Below are 20,767 nucleotides of genomic sequence, written 5' to 3'. Positions count from 1 at the left end.
GATGTGGCGTGAGCAGAAAAATCACACCACAGACTGCTACTTCTGCTCAGTTGACGTAAAGGGATTCAATTCAAAAAACAAAAGAAACATAATTTATCCTAATGTTGACGTCAGCTATACGTCCAGTGCTCCATAGCTCCGAGATATCTATCCCGCAGCCACCTTCCAGTTTGGATGAATACCCTAGTGAGTTGGAGGACGAAGCTACATTACCGCCTCCGGGTGAATCAAGCTCAGATTTATCTTTGGACGAAGAAGGATGATTTGTAGGGACTTCAAAATACTGACAATGCTTTTGGGTCAGCAGGCAGGCTATACTAAATACCCATGCTTCTTGAGCTTGTGGGATACTAGAGCCAGAGAACAGCACTGGAAAAAAAGTGATTGGCCATCCCGAGAAACTTTAAAACCTGGAGAGAAAAATGTTATAAACAATGCCTTTGTACCACCAGAAAAGGTTTTGTTGCCCCCTCTCCATATCAAATTAGGGTTGATGAAACAACTTGTAAAATCGCTGCAAAAGGATGGAGACTGTTTCAAATATTTATGTACAAAAAGCTGTCAGACGCAAAGTTGAAAGAGGGAGTTTTCACCGGCCCCGACATAAGAGAACTTTTAACGAAAGCTTCATTTGTGAAAACTATGAATGAGAAGGAAAAAGAAGCTTGGGTGTCGTTCAAGGACGTAGTGCGAAAGTTTTTGGGAAATACTAAGGATCCTAACTATAAAACCATTGTGCAACGGATGCTAGTAGAATACGAAGCTCAAGGCTGCAAGATGAGCTTGAAGGTCCATTTTTTCTACTCTCACATAGACTATTTTCCTGAAAACCTGGGAGCTTACAGTGAAGAGCAGGGGAAGCGATTTCACCAGGATTTCCGGATATCGAGAGAAGGTAATAAGGGCGATGGGATGTCACTATGCTTGCTGACTACTGTTAGCTGCTTAAGCGAGAAACTGAAGATGAAAATAGGAAAAGGACTCGTCAAAGTATCAAGCAAAAAAAGAAGAGGTTTAATAAAGAACATGAATAAGTATATGTATTAAATTAATGTATCGTTAGCTTTAAAAATAAATACTTATTATTTGAAAATTTTGAATAAAAGAGTCCTTTTACCATTTTTTTTTTTTGAATTTGCAAAAAATCCTTATGTGATAGAAAAAAATGGCCGTCATTTTTGGAATCAGCGCACTTTAAAACATATAATTCAGTAAAAATTTCTCCTGCAGCTGACAATTTTTTTTTTTTTCGCAGACCTGTGTAATTAATTACCTAAACAAATCTGACATAAGTCAGCGTTTAGTAAACTTTAGATGTGTAACTTATTTAATGGAAATGTAACATTAAATAGAATATAATATGCACGAAAACGCGAAAGGATTTCGGTAAATTAAAATTTCATCCTTCCGAATGTCACTTGCGCATAATTCATCAAGGTGATCCCTTGTTAGATGGATTTTAATGTTTGCTTATCTCATGCTTAAATTTTGAACATTCGTTAACAGCCTCTTTGGTATAGTAGCTAATTATAGGGCTATATATCACGAGATTCTGGGTTCCCCTGAGTTGGAACCTCAGGTCTTGTCGATAAGAAATGATAGTAATAGCAACAGCCCGGAGTTTGGTAATATCTGATTTGCTATCCTATAGGGTTTTGAGGGTACGAGTAACACAAATGCACTACACAGGTTTTTGGGCACACACTTGTGAACTTTGGCCTGCGGATTTCTCATCGTTTCTCATCGTCTCATTTCTGGTCGTCTCAGTGGTCGATCTACATGTTAGGCATTCAACGTTTTAATGGAGTACCATTATTCCAAAAACCTAGAAAGTCTAGATGTAAACAGTTAGCTTTTCAAAATCGTCAGTAAATTGAAAACGTTATTATTAAGGAAGAGTGCGCCAAATATATATATATATATATATATATATATATATATATATATATATATATATATATATATATATATATATTTATGTATTTAAATATAGGTACATGTCGTACCGTATCGTTATGAGTTGGAGGAAAACATCGTTATGGAATCTGCGTGTATTCGTACTAAAGACATTCTGAAAATGACAGCCTTAGGAATAACTTCGTACATATAGGCTTTATTAAAATCCAACCTTTGGTTTAATACCAGACCAGTACGTGCGCAAGAAACAAATATGCTTTGAGTACTACTAATTCTGTATGTGTTTTTGGATAGGTGTTTATTTTTTTAAACGAATACCTAAAAGAGGTGGAAATTCGATATCAAGTTTGAGAACCTTTGCTCTTTATTTAGTATACAAATTATTGGGTACGTTTAAAAAAACGTGCATTATTTTTTTTTTAACCTAATTTACAAGATAATAAAGAGGATAAATAATTCAACGTATAATTTTTCGCAAAAAATGATAAGGTATCGACGCAAAACCATTGGACCAAAGTTGTTTAAGGATTTGAAGCTTCCTTGGGATGTTTCCTTATACATAATTGGGGGTTAGTTATTCTTGTCAATTTTCGCTCGACACAACATGCATGGCGTGATTCACTTGTTCAACCATTGGACATTATCGATTCATAAAAAATAACAAAATCAAATGACTATTAATCATAACATAAACATTTTTCGCGTAATATTTGATGTCTTGTGACAGGTTAATAATAATTATGTCACCAATGACAAATTTTCAATAATATAAATTTTTTTTATACTAATATCATTAAATTGTTGATTGCTTGAATTATTCATATAATTAAATGAATATGTTTACAAATCACCTAAATATATTATATTGTCGTTGTTTATTATGATAATTTATTCTCGTTGCAATATGATGCTAATTTCGAATGCCTAGCCGGTCTAGTGCCTAACACAATAAATAGATTATAGGGGGTGCGAATCACGGAATATAAGCTATAGCTTCGGAAATAGAAAGTTGTAAAACAATACTTCCGTCGTCGTAAAATCAAATCATCCTTCCTTGGGCAAGATCAGATTCCAGAATAAAGTACCTTGGATACATTTAGGCCAATTAGGTCATAAATTTCAAGGCGTATTATTCGATTAAATATATAGATGATAAAAACCGTTAAGTTAGCCTTGTTGATGCACAATAAATAATATTCCGATTGTATTTAATTGTTAGAAAAGATTTTATGTTGATTTTTTTACACATAAAATCATTGGTGACTAAGCTGTTTCCGGTTGAGTTCGATTGCCGTTTTATCAGACTTTGTGAGTGCATTAATATTTATGCATACAATCGTAAACTGTAATCTGTTCTAATTCTGAAGGACAAATATTGTGTCTGGATCTATTAACTTTATATGATGGGACGTCCATTGTGGAGTACTTTTGTATACTAAAACTACTTCTATTCATTTACATCATCTTCAAACTTAAATTTGTAAGTGAAAATTATTATTGATTAGCCGCTAGCTTTATTGCATTTATTTTATAAAATTTATTTATTTGATACAAGTAGGTCATAAATGAGAAATATGAATGATAATAAAAAATGTTTTGAGTTGTAAATTTATTGTGCAACATAGATCAAAAATTTTATCAAGGTTCAAAGATTCAAATTTGAGTAATTTTAAATTTCAAGGTCCAAATTTTATTATTGCAACGAATATCGACCAAACATTGCGCTGATAACGATTTTTTTGGTTACAATTATACGTTCGAATAATATAATTTGAAAGGTAACTCTTATTTTCTTATATAATTAGTATTTTACTTGGTGGTAGGGCTTTGTGTAAGCCCGTCTGGGTACCACCCAATCATCAGTTATTCTACCGCTAACTGCCAGTGTAACTACAGGCATAAGAGACATAAAAATATAGTTTCAAGGTTGGTAGCGAATTGGCGATGTAAGGATAAGGTAATATTTCTTGATGATGGTGAGCACTTACCATCAGGTGGCCCATATACTCGTCAAACAATATTAAATGTCCAAAGTAAGTAATTTTTACCTGCATAATGATTAACAAACAATTAATTAATAAAACTGTTTTATAATATAGAAATATAAAGATATAAATAGTTATTTTTAGTGTAAATTAGATGATACTATTGCGAATGACAGGCGCATTTTAATTTCACTATTTGGATGATATGTAATCTATATTAATATTATAAACTTGAAGCGAACTCTATATGTCCCAAAATGATGTACCGAATTTGATAAAATTTGGTATGAAGCAAACTTCAACTCCAAGAACCGACATAGGCTACTTTTTTGTCGGAAATCTGATACCTAACACCGTAAACTGCCAGTGAAGTCACGGGCGGATCAAACTCAAACTCAAATTACTTTATTCAATATAGAAGTATTATTACACTTTCTTATTGATGATCAATTGAAATAGTACCACCGGTTCGGAAAAGATAATACCCTGAACTGAGAAGAACCGCAAAAGAAACTCAGTGGGTTTTGTTGTCTCATATACTATATAATAATTTAATATGAAATGAAATAGCCAGGAGGCAGAATAGCAGATCGTTTCATTCCCAAGGTGTGCTATCGATCATACACTCATTAATTGTATAATAACCCCTTGCACACAAGCGATTCTTAATATATTTTTTAATTTGGCAACAGAGGCATTATGAACGCTTTCTAGAATCCTGTTGTAAAACCGTATACATTGCCCCACAAAGGAGTTACTGAGTCTATACAGTCGAGACTACTAGTAAAACATATCTTGCTTTTAAATATTTGTCTGTTTATGTCAAGAATTGTCAGTGACTTCTTGAATTACTTTTAGAATCAAAGATTCGCTCCCGACTACGTTGACACTTTCCGCTTCGAGAAAGTCTGTAACAATAAACAAAAATAATAAAATTCTTATTGAAGCGATCGCTATTCAATATGAAAAATACTTTCTCAAGGATAAGAAAATGTTGTAAAACAATAGCAATTTTTATTTATTTTCCCTAGTTGCGCTACATGTACTTATTTTATTGAGAAAGCTGATTAATTCAAGGAAAATGAGAAATATTTAAAAATGTAGTCTATTAATTACTAGACTTACTTGTAAGGACTTTATAACTAATAACTAGTTGATTGATTTATAAGGTCGATTTCTATCAACATTTATTTCGCATCTTATGAGTTATCATCGACTAACCGTTTGTTAAAATATTGTCTTAATTTTACAGTACTGATTTAATAAAAACAAAATATTCAGTATTAGAAAGCTTTAGCCCTAATAACCCAATTTTAATAGCTATATGTTCATAGAACAACACCTCAAAATTTGTTTCTTTTTTTAAGGAATCAGTTGGCGGTCTAGATAATAGGCCACCTTTTGGCAAGTAGTCACCACTGACCATAGGCATTATCGTCGTAAGAAATTTAAACATTACTAACGTTCGCTAACTTTGCGAACTTATACATTTATGAGACGTGTGAAATTTTGACCATTTATATAACTGACTCCAGGCGGAATACGCCACCAACCTTGGCAAGTTACTTGGTGTAAGTAGTTACTCACCTTACTGACTCACCCACCCTAAAAACTGGAACACAATAATACTGAGATCTACTACCTACCAGATACTAAATGGTCTACCACCGATCAGTAGCATTATTAGGATTTATAATGGCCAGACAAACTTGCAAGAAATATCACCAACGACTCATTTATTTACGATACTTATTATTATACTCCGTATTATATTTTAATCAAAAAATATTCTTTCTTGTTAAGTTACAAAAATATACTTTTTTACCCCATTATTTCTTGTAAAGACAAATTTTCAGTCGAAATTCCTTGTGCACTTTTTTATCTTAGCATCTAGATAAAACGCATGAGATGCTTCGGAGATATGTCTTTCGCAATATTTCAATTCGAATTATATATTCATTTTAATAAATTGTATTATTTCATTTTAATAATTCGTGCTTGTTTTAGTTTAAAAAAATAGTTATAATTGTAGCCTATGTTCCGTAATACATCAGATATATTATGCTAGTCGGTTTCCTGTCAAAATCGGTACAATCTCTCCAGAGATTAGCCGGACCATACAGACACACCGACAGATAGACAAAAATTGAAAAAAAAATGCATTTAACAGCTACTACCATTTTATTATATGTATAGATAATAGTAATTTTCAATGAAATAAAATATTCTTAATACATAAGGTAATCAAAATTCAAAGTAAATCACTTACGTTGTCTTTTAGGAAAACAGCGAAGACGTTATACGAGGAACACTTAAAAGCGGTTTCCTTTTATCGTATCTTGAGTAACGTAAAAGCTTTTTTACTAAAATACAATATATTCTGATTCTATTTGCAGTTCCTACTGAAATATTTTCAATTAACCATCATGCACTTCCTATATCATTATAAACCTTACATTAATATTTGCGATATAATATTAAATAAATAAAGTTATGCCGAATATTATGCTATTTTCTTATTAAAAGTCTCATTTCAATGAATATTTTATGAAATAAATATAAATAGCCCGAACACACAAAACGTTGCTCAAATAAAACATTGCTGTTCACAGGAAGCAAGTGACAAGTACCCTAGTTTCTAAGCCTTATTTTGTCATCTTTCTCGAAGTCAATTCAATAACAGAGGTCGCAAAGAGGTCCGTTGTACAATTATATACAAAAGACTCATGTTCAAACAATATAGCAGAAATAAAATGTTAACTAATTTATAATAAAATTATTATAAATTTTGTTCTTGATAGATTATTATTTAAATAGCAATAACGTAAATTGCATTATTAATATTTACTGTGAAATTAATGAAAGCGGTATTTTTTAGTATATTTTAGTTTGCTATTACTTTGTTAAAAGGGGTTGCATGCATTTGATTATAAATAAAAGCAAAATAATGATTACGTTTATATTCGAAAAATACAATATTGGTGAATTATTAAACTAATTTCAAAACAATTCCTTCATATCCCGCTACAGGCAGCGCTGATGCTTCGAAGACGTCACTGAAAAGAAATAATAATTGTTTGTAAAGTGAGTCGGAAGAAAAAATATATACATGTATCATGTGCAAAATTGCGGTTAGCAATACTTATAGAAAAATCATCTTTAACTAGAATAATCTTAATATGCATATATTTTTTCTATTAAATACAGAACTTATTTTTTTAGAGTCAAAGCTTGGATGCAAATGGGTTTATTTCTAAAAACAAATATACACTAGCCAAACTTTCTAATAATGACTTGCTGACAATTGAAATTTTACTTATATAAAGTGCGATAACGTTAAAATAAAAATAAAAAACAAAAATGTATTACAAATTGACAAATAAACCATGTTTTATAAAACAAAATATTTATGACATTTCTTTTGTTGTGGCGTAAGATTATTCTCAGGCGTAAGATCTCTCATATCATAGAGAGCCCTGTAATTTAGTCTCCAAACAAAAAAATAATAAATAAAAGAAAGTCTATCTTAGCTCTAATTAAAGCTTGGGTGTGAATATTATCAGAAAATATATACAATACATACCCAACGATCTTTGGTGAATCAAGGCTGTTAACAACGACTTCGAGGTGTCCCATTACATTCTCAAAATAAGTGAGATCAATATCATAAGTTTCGTCTCTAAGATTAATGATTACTACGTAAGTTTCACCCTCGTGCCATCTGAAACATGATATTAGTCATTTAATTAAAATATCCTCCAACCAAGTTCTTTAACATTTTTCCTGAGGATTATAAATCAACCATAACCATAAAAAACAGTATTTTAGTAACAGTAAATTCAGATAAACTGTGCACTATGCTATATTATTTACCGAATATCTTCTTATCTCGAGAAAATATCGATAAAATTATCAATCACTAAATGCAAAAATAAATGTCATGATTAAGACACTAATACGACAATATGCGGACCGACGCATTAATCTAATTATTAATATCAATTTCAATAACAATTTAAAAGTAGGTATAATAGCTTGGTAATCTAAATGTAATACAAGAACCCGTGACACTTAATACTGTCTTGTTGTTGACATTTCATTATAATCTGACATGTGAAGTGTTTGGAAACGTGTTGGGTAAAAGGGATTAAGGTGTTTCGATAAGTATCGCTAAAGTACATGTCGAAATAATTCCATACATTTTCTTATCCTATTTTAGAAGTAGCAATTGATATATCTTGTTTTTTTATGAATAAATCTAACCAAATCTAACCGAGGCTTTTACACCAGAGCATATGTTTTATGAATTACGATGCAGTACGGAAAACAAGAATTTATTGAACAGTTGATTTAAAAAGATAAAATATAAATTTAAAATTACCTTCTGAAAGCAAATACGTCCGAATTAAGGGCAACTGATTCATATCTGCCGTGCCTGAAAGCTGGTTCCGTTCGTAATTTTGCTAAGGACTTATAAATATTTAGATGTGATCGTTCAACATTACGTTGTACTTCTACGTTTAGAGTTTCATAACCTTCAGCAACTGGTAGCCAAGTTTTGTCACCAGTCGAGAAACCTACAAAGATATTAAACATTTGATTATTTAAACAATATTTCTAGAAATTGTGCAACCATTGTTGTATCAGCGTTATATTTATGTACATAAGGTTCAAAATATTATTAAAAAATACCGGCGTTTTTCTCGGAACTCCACTGGAATGGAGTTCTTTCTGGATCGCGCGAGACTGATACATAATTGATAGGATCATCTGTATTGCAGCCACTCGGATCAACTGTGTCTTCCCAGCTTACGAAACCATCTACCATACCAATTTCCTCACCCTGTATATAAAAGTTAAATGATTTTATTGAAACGTTTTTTACGTAATACGTAAAAGGTATTTTCAATTTCTTACCATGTAAGTGACTGCGATTCCAGGAAGCAGTAAAACAATCATATTCATTCCATCGACTAATTTAGGACTGAATCTCGATGCAACTCTGTTATTATCGTGATTTCCAGCCTAAAAGTTGTACAATGTTAGTTTTTAAAACTAAAACAGGAAAGTCTTATTTTCTTAAGGTATAGATGGGTGAGCTAGCCATTAGCTCTGGAAGAAATATTAAGGATGCCTTACATTGCCAATACGTCACCATCCTAAGTAAGATATTATGTCACTTGTATGTACAGAACTTACACTGGCTTACTCACCCTTCAAACACAAAAATAATAAATAGCTGTTTGGCAGTAGTCTATATTGAGTGGGTGGTACCTGACCAATTTAGTTATAATAAAATAACATATGCGTAGAAAAAATATACTTATAATGTCAAATAACATGTTTCTCTTAAATTTTAAGATTTTAACTTACCACCCAGTTAGCAAGTTTGTCGATAGGCTTAAACGTCAAAAATTTATCAAGAGCGTATTTTATTTCAGCTGCAGTTGAATCGCCATTAACATCAGAAATGAGTACAAAATTGAATGGCATATGCGAGCCCTCGCGTTCCCCGTCACCGAAATACTTCATTACGACCTGTGGGCTTCCGTAAGATTCAGTCATCATTACTCTTGCTAAACCATCCTTTTCACTATACTCTTCGAAGACTTCTCGCCATTGATATACCATATCAAAAGTTTCATCCAAATCTTTGGTGTAAATGTGATCTAAGTAGTTATAATTTTCTGGATCATCAGTGCTGTCACCACTTAGAGGCTCATCGGGGTATCGTCCTCCAAACTTTTCCTTGTCCACTTCAAACAAATGTGATATAGCATCTACTCGAAAACCAGCGACGCCTTTATCAAACCAAAATCTCAAAACATTCTTCATCTCCTCGACGACTTCAGGATTACGATAGTTCAAATCCGGTTGACCAATGACGAATTGATGTAAATAATATTTGTCGACTTCTTCCCTGTATTCCCAAGCGCTCTTACGGAAAACACTGTTCTATAAACGAAATTGTGTGTTAATAAATTTGCTATTAAAAGGATAAATAATTAAAGTAAATTAAAAAAATACCCAATTATTTGGCGGGTGTAAGGTTCCATTTTCATCGACAATACCGTCCTCCCACATAAAGTAATCATAGTACTTTTCATGACCTCTCAATGCCTCTTCAAACCATACACTTTCGTTGCTACCATGATTTGGTACGAAATCGAGAACAATCTTTATGTCTAGAAAATAGCAAGCAGATATAGATACTGGTATAAATTAAGGCTATTATTTATATCCATATTTTGTTTGAATTTATGGGTTAAAAATTTATACCTAATTCCTTGGCCTTAGCCATCAAATTATCGAAATCTTCCATGGTTCCGTATTCATCGTGGACGTCGTAAAAGTCGGCGATATCATACCCAAAATCGTACATAGGTGATTGAAACATTGGAGACAGCCATGTCGCCCCGACGCCTAACTCCTTCAAATATTCCAACTTTGAAGTTATTCCTAAAATATGTATAGTATATTAATCATTTTGATACGTTTAGTATTGTTATAGCTACAAGTTATCATTTTTTAGAACATTTTATATATACATATAATGAAATTAGAATCTTTGTTTGTAATATTACAATAACTTAATAACTTCATATGTTACATTTTTTACAATTTTTGTCTGTCTGCTTGTCTGTTTGTTCTGGCTAAGTCATCTGGATCGATTGACTGACACATAGCTAATAGAACTAACTTAAAATACAACAATAACTTTTTTGTTAAATTCAAAAATCGCTAAATCACATGCAAAAAAAGTAAATTAACAGCCTGTTAATATCCCACAGCTGGGATGAGGCCTCCTCTTCCATTTAGGAGAGGGTTTGGAACATATTCCACCACGCTGTTACAATGCGGGTTGGTGGAATGCACACGTGGCAGAATTTCGAAAAACGTAGACACATGCAGGTTTCCTCACGATGTTTTCATCATGAATTATAAATACAAATTAAGCACATATAGTGATGCTTGCCTGGATTTGAACCCGCAATAATCGGTTAAGATGCATGCGTTCTAAACACTGGGCCATCTCAGTGCAAAGCATACATGCAAAGCTAGTATAATATATTAAAATAAAATGAATCACTCACCTTTCAGATCCCCGATGCCATCACCATCGCTATCCATAAACGACCTCGGGTAGATCTGGTAGAATATAGTTGTCTCCCACCATTCCAGGTCTTTTGCATTGTTTGCTGCAGCGAGCAAAAACAAGGCGGGCAGGATAATAATCGGAGCTATCCTAAAAACAAACATTGCAAAGAAATGAATTGCTGTGTAATATACAAATGTAAATTTAACGAAACTTTGGTTAGGGCTTAAGAATAGCGTGGCAAAATATAGACTTCACCATCAGATAATCAAATAATATGCTTATTTTTAAAGTTGAAAATTAAAGATATAAAAATAGATGTTTTTACCTCATTATGTCTGACAGAGCCAAATTCTGCCATCGACATTTTCTTTATATACTTGTTTTTTATCTCAACATTTAGATAAACCGTATGAGATGCTCGGAAGATAAAAGTCTGAAGAAATATTTCAGTTTAGATTATATATTCGTTTAAACAATTTTTAATGAAAACACAGTTTTCATTTTTCTCAATTTTTCGTTTAAGCTAAATAAGTAAAAATAAATTTATAAATATTTCATTTCGTAAAATCTAAGAGTTATTAACGTTTAAATTATTAAAGAAACTATAGTAATTTATTTGTTACGATTAATTAGCCTAAATAAGAAAATAGATACTTCTATCGGTACGCAGGTTGTCTTGTCTCTACTAAGAATATTGATTTCTACAGTCAAGAATTTATGATACCATGTTTTGTGATAAACTTCAGTAACTGAAGTCTTCCCGAGCGGATTGGGTTACCGATCCATCCAAATATGGGAGGGAGAGTTAGTCAGGGGTACTAATTGTATACATATATCGAGGGTACAAGTTGAATCGCGGCGTATGTATCCATTACGTTATACAAGCTTAAAAGAAAAAAACGTACGCAAATTCGCAATTCGCAACGTTTTTTTTTTTTTGTTATTCGCATTTTGAATTTTTCTTGTATTTCTGATATAAATAAAAATTTTCGAGCATATAAACTGTATTATTTATAAAAATTATATTTTTAATAGGCAACAAATTAATCTATTATTCGCACGATAATCTAATTTTTATTAATAAAAAAAAAATTGGTTGTATAACGGAGGGCGAAAGTTATTGGAATTTTTTGACTTCGTCTATTCCTATATAAATGTTAATATCAAAGTCAACTTATAACTCCGTGTGCTTACATAATATATAACAATAATTCTTGAACATATATTTGATCTCATTTCTTCCAGGCTATACTACAAACTTACCGACTATTACGCTGAATGGTATATATACACTTATGGATACACTAAAATGAATCAAATTTAAACGTTGTCTATTTTAAATATATGATAATTGAAAGTCTAGCGAATACTAATTTATAAAAATAAAAAAATCTATTTTGCGACTCTCATTTTAAATAAAAATGAGTTTTATAAAAAAAAATTGTAGAAAAATGACTACATTATATTTTTTTTGTGACGGTAATTGTAAACAGTACTATATACATATATAAGTCATACTTACGTCGATATACATATAATATAACTTGTAGCAGAAAAGGCGGGGGAGAACCTAATAAATATACATTTGTACTATTCTATATAAGCTAATACGTAAAATTAATACACGTATTTTATACTCTTCGTTATATTTGTATATATATCATTACATAGCATAAAACAAAATCGCTAACCGCTGTCTGTCCCTATGTATACTTAAATCTTTAACAACACACAACGGATATCGATGCGGTTTTTTTAATATTATTTTTTGTAATATAAATCTGATCTAATAGAAAGGCTTATTTCCATAATACATAGTACAACATAGTAGAGAAACACTGCTAATTCTAGAGGTTTCTAAAGTAGTGTCGTAAATAATACCCATTTCTTTCGTTAACAGTGGCAACACTGGCTGAATTTAACGTGATAGATCAAAATAATATACAACTGTATTGTACACCTTAAAAAGGTCTTCAAAAAAAGTTCTTAGTAGTCTATCTCTTAGGCACAACCCTCAATAACCATTTTTTATCCTTTCCATTATATGAGAAATGACGGCTTATTTTCGAAGTGATTTAAGCAATAGAGCATTAATCTTCTACTAATATAACCTTAATTATACTGTGTATTTAATAAAGATAAATATTGCTCTTTACAGCGTGTAATTTCAATCGATAATTTCGAAGATATTTCAGATTTAAAACTCAAACGGTTTGTTTTGCTTATAACTGAAAAACTGTCAACGTTGTTATAAACTGTAGCATATTTAGTATCAGCATTGCACTCGTGTGAACCCGGGGCAGGCGCTAGTTATATGTGAGTAAAATTTGCTTCTTAAAGAAAACAAGACGATATCGCGTATCCTACTCCCCCCTTATTTCCCCCGTTGGAGAGGAATTTTCTAATATAATTGAAACGGGGCCACCCTCGAATTCAATTCAATACAATTTGGCTAAGAAAAGAATTACATCGTTCAATACTCTTTCATGTGTTATTAATTTGATAAGTATAAAATTAAGCTGAGTAGATAAAGTAGGTATAACGACACAATGAAATAATTTCATTCTGATTTAAATTGACAATCATTTGAACATTTATTCCCATATAGCATTAATTTCACTTGGTATAAAAAATGTTAATGGTATGTAATCAAAAGTTAATTATGTTTGTAATCAAAAAAATAAATTTTATTGTAAATAAAAGCACTTAAAAATAGTCGAGCATATATTCAAAAAAATCATACAATTTGGATCAATTATATTAATCTTAAAACTAATCCTTCAAACGCCGCCACAGGCAGCGCTGACACGTCGAAGATGTCTCTGCAAAGGAAGAACAATATGAACGTTTAAAAAAAATAACTTATACGGAACATACTCAAGATTATCGATTTCTTAAATTGATAAAGAAAGAAAAAAAATGACGTATCCTCGCTTACGTCTTTAATGCAATATCGTACATATTAAAAGTAGTTAAAAACTATTTTCTTTTGACATGGAGATTTGACATCTATTACATATAATGAAATTGGAGTGTCTATTTGTAATATTAAAATAGCACTTCTTTTCTCAAAGCATATCTATTTATACACGATACACATACCAATATAACAATTTTTACAATTTTCGTCGGTCTGTCTGTTTGTTCCGGCTAATCTCTGGAACGGCTGGACCGATTATGACGGGACTTACACTGGGAGATAACTGATATAATAGGGGAGTAATTTAGGCTACAATCATTTTTTTTGTCAAATTTAAAAGCGTACAAGGGCGCGGGCACAGCTAGGTTCAAATAATACACTAAATCACCCGCCGAACAACAATCATTACAGATAAAACCGTAGGTAAAATTATAACTCCGTAAGCTGTATTAGTCAGATCGAATTGAATATACAGTCTGCGTCCTATAATGTTATTCTGAATGGATTACTCGCAAAATGTATTCCATTTCACTCAGCCGAGTTTTAAGTATCTAAATTTTCCCATACATATTGTTAATGATATTATAATTGTATTCATACTCACCCTCCCTCTTTAGGAGATTGGATGCTCGTGATGACGACACTGGCTTCACCGCTAACATTCTCGAAATACGTCAAATCAACCACGTACTCTGCGCCCCGCATATTAACCACTACTATGAACGTCTCTCCGTTGTACCATCTAAAAATATTTACGAAATAAATTATATTAAAATATAATCCTGATTCAAAGTCAAATCAAATCAATTTTATTCAAGTAAACTTCACAATAAAGGGTTTTCAAATCGTCAATAATTAAATACTACCACCGTTTCGGAAAGCAGCTTCTAGCGAAAAGAAATGGTAAGAAACTCGCATAGTTGCTCTTTTCAAATAAACAGATTTACAATGCTCTTATTTACAGTAATTAGTGTCCTATGACGGAACCCGAGTCTGACTCCAGGCGTTTCTTTCTAAAAAGTGCTCTTTCAAAGAATAATATGATTTATTTATTAATTTAGTCTTAATAATCTTTTTAAGTTTTGCTTGATCGATTGATTGATCTTTGTACTAGATATTTATTTTTTATATAACCGAATTCTATTTTAAAATATAAGGGTTTATTCGATACTTAATTTGTGTTTATATGTTATTTTTTATATTGAAATAAATGCAATTAAGAGACCTGTACATGCTGGATGAAATCCTGACAAATGTATGTCCACTTGTCTGAACTATAAGGCTAATATAGCTTTAGATTATCTACGTTCTTTTTGAATTTTTTTATATACATACCTTCTAAATACAAAAACATCATTGTTTAGAGCCAAAGAGTCATATCGACCATATTGGAAAACCTTGTCCTTGCGCAAGTCAGCCAACGCTTGATAGACTTTCAAGTGAGATCTCTCAGCAACCTTTTGGTTCTCCACATTTAAAACTTCATAGCCCTCAGCGACGGGTAACCAAGTTTTGTCAGCAGTGGAAAAACCTTAAAATACCTTTACTAATTAACATTTCAATAGTTTAATATTTGTGGAATACTTAAAAATAAACAGTATTTTTGTACCGGAGTTTTTCTCAGAATTCCATTGAAAAGGTGTTCGCTCTGGATCTCTTGAAGACAAGACGTAGTTAATAGGGTCATTAGTATTGCACCCTGATGGGTCAACAGTATCTTCCCAGCTTACATAGCCGTCAACCATGCCAATTTCTTCTCCCTTTTGAAGATAGAAACATTAGAGCATTTCATTACAAATTATTAAATTGTTTGTAATGGAATATATATTTTTCTTACCATATACGTAACTCCAACACCGGGCAGTAACAACACAATCATATTGATGCCATCCACTAATAAAGGTCCATATCGTGTCGCCATTCTGCTGTTGTCATGGTTACCTACCTAGAATTATGTATGTTTATTAAAAAACTCGCTGAGCCTAGCGATTTTACCAATATTTTTCATATGAACGATGATGACTACATAATTGAGCATATCAACTAAATATCATTAATTTTATCGGTTATGTTTATGGTTACTGTTCCACTTTTAAGAGTCGTATTCCGAAGCCCTCAAATCTTCCTCAATAAAACATCGCAATACCGATATTTCAAATTGGATATTTTATTTTAGGAAGACAAGTAAATGGGCCACTTTATGGGGAAGTTACCTTCATGCATATAAAATAATGTAAGAAGTATAAACTATAGTGTTAAATACCGTCAATGCATCGCCAAAAAATATCATTAAAATAATAAACATTATTCCCATAGTCTCAGTAATTATCTTGACTTTTCTTTTAAAATAGGAACACTGTAATGCAAAGTTTTGGCGTAATATAATTTGTAATATGAGTAATTTTATTTATACGAACTATATATATATATATATATATATATATATATATATATATATATATATATATATACCATACCATTTTTTTTAGCTTTCGACGTAAATATACTAAGAAATAGTCTTTAAGAATTTATTCCAAAAAAATATTTTAATATCATTTTAAATATAAACTTACCACCCAATTAGCATTCTTATCAACGGGTTTATAAGTCAAAAACTTGTCAACAGCCCGTTTGATATCGGCAGCACTAGATGAAGCATCCACATCAGTGATCAAATCAAAGTTGAATGGCATTTGGGCACCTTTTCTATCCCCTTCTCCGAAATACCTGACCACGTCTTGAATAGACGCATAAACCTCTGTCATCATAACTCTAGCAAGACCGTCTTTTTCAGAGTACTCGTCAAAAATATCTCTCCATTCATAAACCATGTAATAGGTTTCATCTTGATCTTTTGTGTAAATGTGGCTTAAGTAGTCATGAGATTCGGGATCAACGTCAGTTCTGCCAGACAGAGGCTCGTCTGGATATACTCCATTAAAAAGAGCTTTGTCTACTTCAAACAGACAGTTAACAGCGTCAACTCTGAATCCAGCGACGCCTTTGTTCAACCAAAAACGAATGATATCCTGAAAATAAATGATATTAGTGATTTTTTTGTTTGACAATAGTTGCTAATGTCTAATAAATATTATTTGAGGCTTACTTTCATTTCTTCAATGACGTCCGGATTGCGATAATTCAAATCAGGCTGTCCAACAACGAACTGGTGTAAATAGTATTTGCCGACTTCTTCTCTGTATTCCCATGCACTTCCGCGGAAATGGCTTCGCTATAAAATTGAATCAATTTTAGAAATATATGAAACTATTGGCTTAAATAGCACCGACGAACATATACAGGAAATATTCCTTGGTTGAGTAAAGATAAGAAAAATTTAAGGAGTTAATTTTTTAAAATAATTATGATCTACTACAATACTGTTTTATGATGACACGTGCAGTTTTCGTTAAAATGTTTTCCTTCATCGCTAGCACGAGATAAATTATAAATAGCCTCATATGATACCCTGGCGCATGCCTGGATTTGAATCGCTATTTTCACGTTCCACGTGTTCTAATCATAGGGCTGTGATGTAAATATATAATTTCCAATAAATTAAATACAAATAAATACCCAATTATTTGGTGGTTGCCTATTTCCATTTTCGTCAACGATTCCATCTTCCCAGACAAAAAAGTCAATATACTTTTCATTGCCGTTAAGAGCTTCTTGGAACCAAACGCTCTCGTTTGATGTGTGATTGGGTACAAGATCCAATACTATTTTGATATCTGTAAATGCGGTTCAATATAACAATATTTTCAACATCATCAAAGAAACATATAAGCTTAGTAAGATTAATATGTATCAGAAAGATATAAAGAAGATTTACGAAAATAAATAAATATAAAAATAAGTTTCCATACACATACTACAATATTATTCTAAGCATAGCTCGTGGGAAGACAATTTGCAATTTATAAGCCTAATGGATGTTACTGCCCAAGCCCCACCTCAGGGATTTCCATTACAAGAAATTTAAGTCCGGATTATATCTGTCTCTGCTGTTTCCAAATAAAATTTTGAACACTTTACGAGAAGAGCATTTTTACCTTTTTAAAACATGTTGGTTTATTCCTCGACGCTTTTTATTCTTTACTAAATATTAGACCAATTTGAGAATTGGACATTGTCCAAATAATTAATTTGTTAACTTACCAAGTTCATTAGCTTTCTCGAGTAGTTCATCGAAGTCCTCCATTGTGCCATATTCGTCATGAATAGCGTAGAAATCGGCAATATCGTAACCAAAATCGTACATCGGAGATTGAAATATCGGCGAAAGCCATATAGCGCCAGCGCCAATCTCTTTGATATATTCCAACTTTGATGTTATACCTAATAGATTTATTATTATATAATTTTGTACTCAACATGGAATTTCACCATTATTACATTATTATGTATATGCTTAAAATCTTTTCTCAGAAAAATAAATATATATTTTAAATTGCAGTGTCAATGCAGCTATGAAAATATCAGGCGGTAATTTTTACAAATTACTTTTCACTAAGCTTGTCGTGTTTTTTTTTTTAATTTAACGACTAATTTTTATTATCGGTATATCATTTTACTTTTTAAATTTAATTTTATAATATTAAAATAATAATTTCATTCGTCAATCAACAAGACCGTTCCTTTAATTATCATAACAAACAATTAAGCCTTAATCCACTTAAGTAAACTAGTAGAACAATTAATGTATTCGTTCAATTTGTACAATCACCTTTAAGATCTCCAATTCCATCGCCATCGCTATCAGCAAATGATCTCGGGTAAATTTGGTAAATAATAGCCGTCTCCCACCATTCCAATTCTTTTTCCTGCTGTTTTACAACGTTTCCGACACTAAGAGCCACCAAAAATGGCAGCAAAAAAACTGCCTTCATGTTAATGAACTATCTTTTAGCAACTGACCTTACGAATTTATTGAAGAAAAATGGTGAAAGGCAAAGTACTTAACAGATTTATATGCTTTTTGAGTGTTTCTTATCAATGTATGTTTTCAGATGATAAAAAATCATAAGATTTCAAAATTTTCCGATGCAACTGTCCCAATTCTCTTGTACTAACAAAAAAAATATGTTCATTTTAATTTAGAGTCTAACTAAATACAATATTATTTTAAGACGACAATTCTTGAAAGGTTGCCAATGGCTGAAATAATACAAGGGCCCGTTGTTTTAGGCTTTTAATTTGGTAACAAAATGACTAACTTTTTACGACCTCCAATATAATTACATTTTTATTTTTGTCATATTTGTTAGATCTTTATTGCTCAAGATATATTTCATTTCATTATATTTTATTAGTTATTTCTTTCATATTAATTGCAGAAATAAATAGTCATTTCATATTTTTAATAGAGGAAGAAAAATAATTAATTCTAGTGAGGTTAAAGTAATAACGGAAAGATCGCAATCAAAGAACAGATCGATCAATAGGTATAGTTGCGAAAAGCTAACCTCGGTGTGGTAATCTTTTATCAAACAAATAATCTTGAAACATGATAACATCAAAACAAAAAATAATGTTATACAATATTTCAATTGCTATGTTATATAAATGAAACAAAAATATTTAAAGGAACATTTTTTTTATTGTATTTGAAAAAAGAAAACCATCCTTAAAATTTTATTATCAATAAATATATTTAATTTCTTTTACTTTTATTTGAATATTTTGTGCATTTAAACAAATGACAACTCAGCGATGCAAGCACTCTAACCAATGGGCCATCTCGACTGATAATGAAATTAAGTGCATGTATTATTAATTTTTTTAGAAGCACTTCAAGCGCACTTGTTATTGTGGATCAAATCTTGCAATTGAATTTCAAATCAGTTTTATTCGATCGACTTAAATGAAGTTTTGCACTTGCTATACTTAGCATTATAACCTGTTAACGTATATTTTGATGTAGATATAGATACATTTTGTCATATAAGATATTATTGTGTCATCCATTTAATTATATGAGAGTTAATTACTAATTATAGAGATAATTATTAGAATTATTAATATGGAAATTTTGGTTTATTAAGCTTATTATTAGCATATAATAGTGTCGCTTATACCACATTTAGTAATTTAAACAGTTTTTATGAACAAATGAACAAATACGCTGCATTGTAGTTGTATATAATGGATAACGATTTATTATTTGAAATTATATTAATTAATTAATAGAGCATGACTCAGGTTTTGAGACTTCATGAGCTCGCTGTTAAACTGCGTCAGTTGCCTAAATAGGTGGAGTTATAAACAAACTCTGATGTCCTTTCCTTTGAGAACACACGCTTCGAATAGGAAAGTTATTTCAACTTTATCCAGTTGCCAGTGCTACGTTAGTTTATTTCAACTTTGTGAAATTATATGTTATAAATAGGAGGTCCGCCCGGTTTCAGCAAGCGTTAACTGTTACGCCTCCGTGGGTCGTGGTGTTATGACCTCTCTCAACCTTTACGTTGTCTCATATTAATCAGAAATATATTTCCCAATTGGACGGATGGATTCTAAAATAAGGTTTTGTGAAAAAAAAAAACATCTCATCATGATATAACAACAACAACAACCTGTAAATTTCCCACTGCTGGGTTAAGGCCTCCTCTCCCTATAAGGAGAAGGTTTGGAAAATATTCCACTACACATTTCCAATGCGGGTTGGTGGAATACACATGTGGCAGAATAAAATTAGATACATGCATGTGTCTTATTTCATTTTTCACGGTTTCCTCACGATGTTTTCCTTCACCGCCGAGCTCGAGATGAATTATATATACAAATTAAGCACATTAATATTCAGTGGTGCTTGCCTGGGTTTGAAACCGCAATCATCGGTTA

The 20,767-nt window shown here is 31.6% G+C and overlaps 3 protein-coding genes across 3 annotated transcripts in view; 1 reads left to right on the top strand and 2 right to left on the bottom strand.

Annotated features, from left to right (window-relative positions):
* The window catches only part of LOC124531087 (calcium/calmodulin-dependent 3',5'-cyclic nucleotide phosphodiesterase 1), a 288,992-nt gene that overhangs the window by 119,729 nt on the left and 148,496 nt on the right, over positions 1–20,767 (top strand). The gene's annotated exons all lie outside the window — the stretch shown is intronic.
* Positions 6,848–11,177, bottom strand: LOC124531088 (maltase A1-like). The gene is made up of 9 exons (XM_047105542.1): positions 10,997–11,177; positions 10,182–10,361; positions 9,930–10,087; positions 9,276–9,857; positions 8,820–8,927; positions 8,595–8,745; positions 8,284–8,479; positions 7,486–7,623; positions 6,848–6,958 (listed from the first exon to the last, which is right to left on the bottom strand). The coding sequence occupies exons 1-9, from the start codon at positions 11,160–11,162 to the stop codon at positions 6,892–6,894; spliced, it is 1,746 nt and encodes a 581-aa protein (XP_046961498.1). The 5' UTR covers positions 11,163–11,177; the 3' UTR covers positions 6,848–6,891.
* On the bottom strand, positions 13,713–18,880 carry LOC124531089 (maltase 2-like). Its single transcript, XM_047105543.1, has 10 exons — positions 18,651–18,880; positions 18,083–18,262; positions 17,498–17,655; positions 17,028–17,153; positions 16,495–16,950; positions 15,759–15,866; positions 15,531–15,681; positions 15,257–15,452; positions 14,526–14,663; positions 13,713–13,823 (listed from the first exon to the last, which is right to left on the bottom strand). The coding sequence occupies exons 1-10, from the start codon at positions 18,811–18,813 to the stop codon at positions 13,757–13,759; spliced, it is 1,743 nt and encodes a 580-aa protein (XP_046961499.1). The 5' UTR covers positions 18,814–18,880; the 3' UTR covers positions 13,713–13,756.

This window comes from Vanessa cardui, chromosome 7 (assembly GCF_905220365.1).
Source record: "Vanessa cardui chromosome 7, ilVanCard2.1, whole genome shotgun sequence".
Taxonomy (NCBI): domain Eukaryota; kingdom Metazoa; phylum Arthropoda; class Insecta; order Lepidoptera; family Nymphalidae; genus Vanessa; species Vanessa cardui.
Note: the sequence above shows the minus strand (reverse complement) of the source record. Positions and strands in the feature narration are given on the sequence as shown.

What these genes read in the sequence shown, in the direction of transcription:
- LOC124531088 (XM_047105542.1), bottom strand. Translation starts at nt 11,162, where the DNA reads ATGTTTGTTTTTAGGATAGCTCCGATTATTATCCTGCCCGCCTTGTTT. An exon ending in GGCTAAGGCCAAGGAATTAG is followed by an intron (nt 10,088 to 10,181) that starts GTATAAATTTTT and finishes GCTATTTTCTAG; the next exon opens with ACATAAAGATTGTTCTCGAT. An exon ending in GAGTTCCGAGAAAAACGCCG is followed by an intron (nt 8,480 to 8,594) that starts GTATTTTTTAAT and finishes ATATCTTTGTAG; the next exon opens with GTTTCTCGACTGGTGACAAA.
- LOC124531089 (XM_047105543.1), bottom strand. Translation starts at nt 18,813, where the DNA reads ATGAAGGCAGTTTTTTTGCTGCCATTTTTGGTGGCTCTTAGTGTCGGA. An exon ending in TGGAATTGGAGATCTTAAAG is followed by an intron (nt 18,263 to 18,650) that starts GTGATTGTACAA and finishes TAAATCTATTAG; the next exon opens with GTATAACATCAAAGTTGGAA. An exon ending in CGAGAAAGCTAATGAACTTG is followed by an intron (nt 17,656 to 18,082) that starts GTAAGTTAACAA and finishes CCGCATTTACAG; the next exon opens with ATATCAAAATAGTATTGGAT.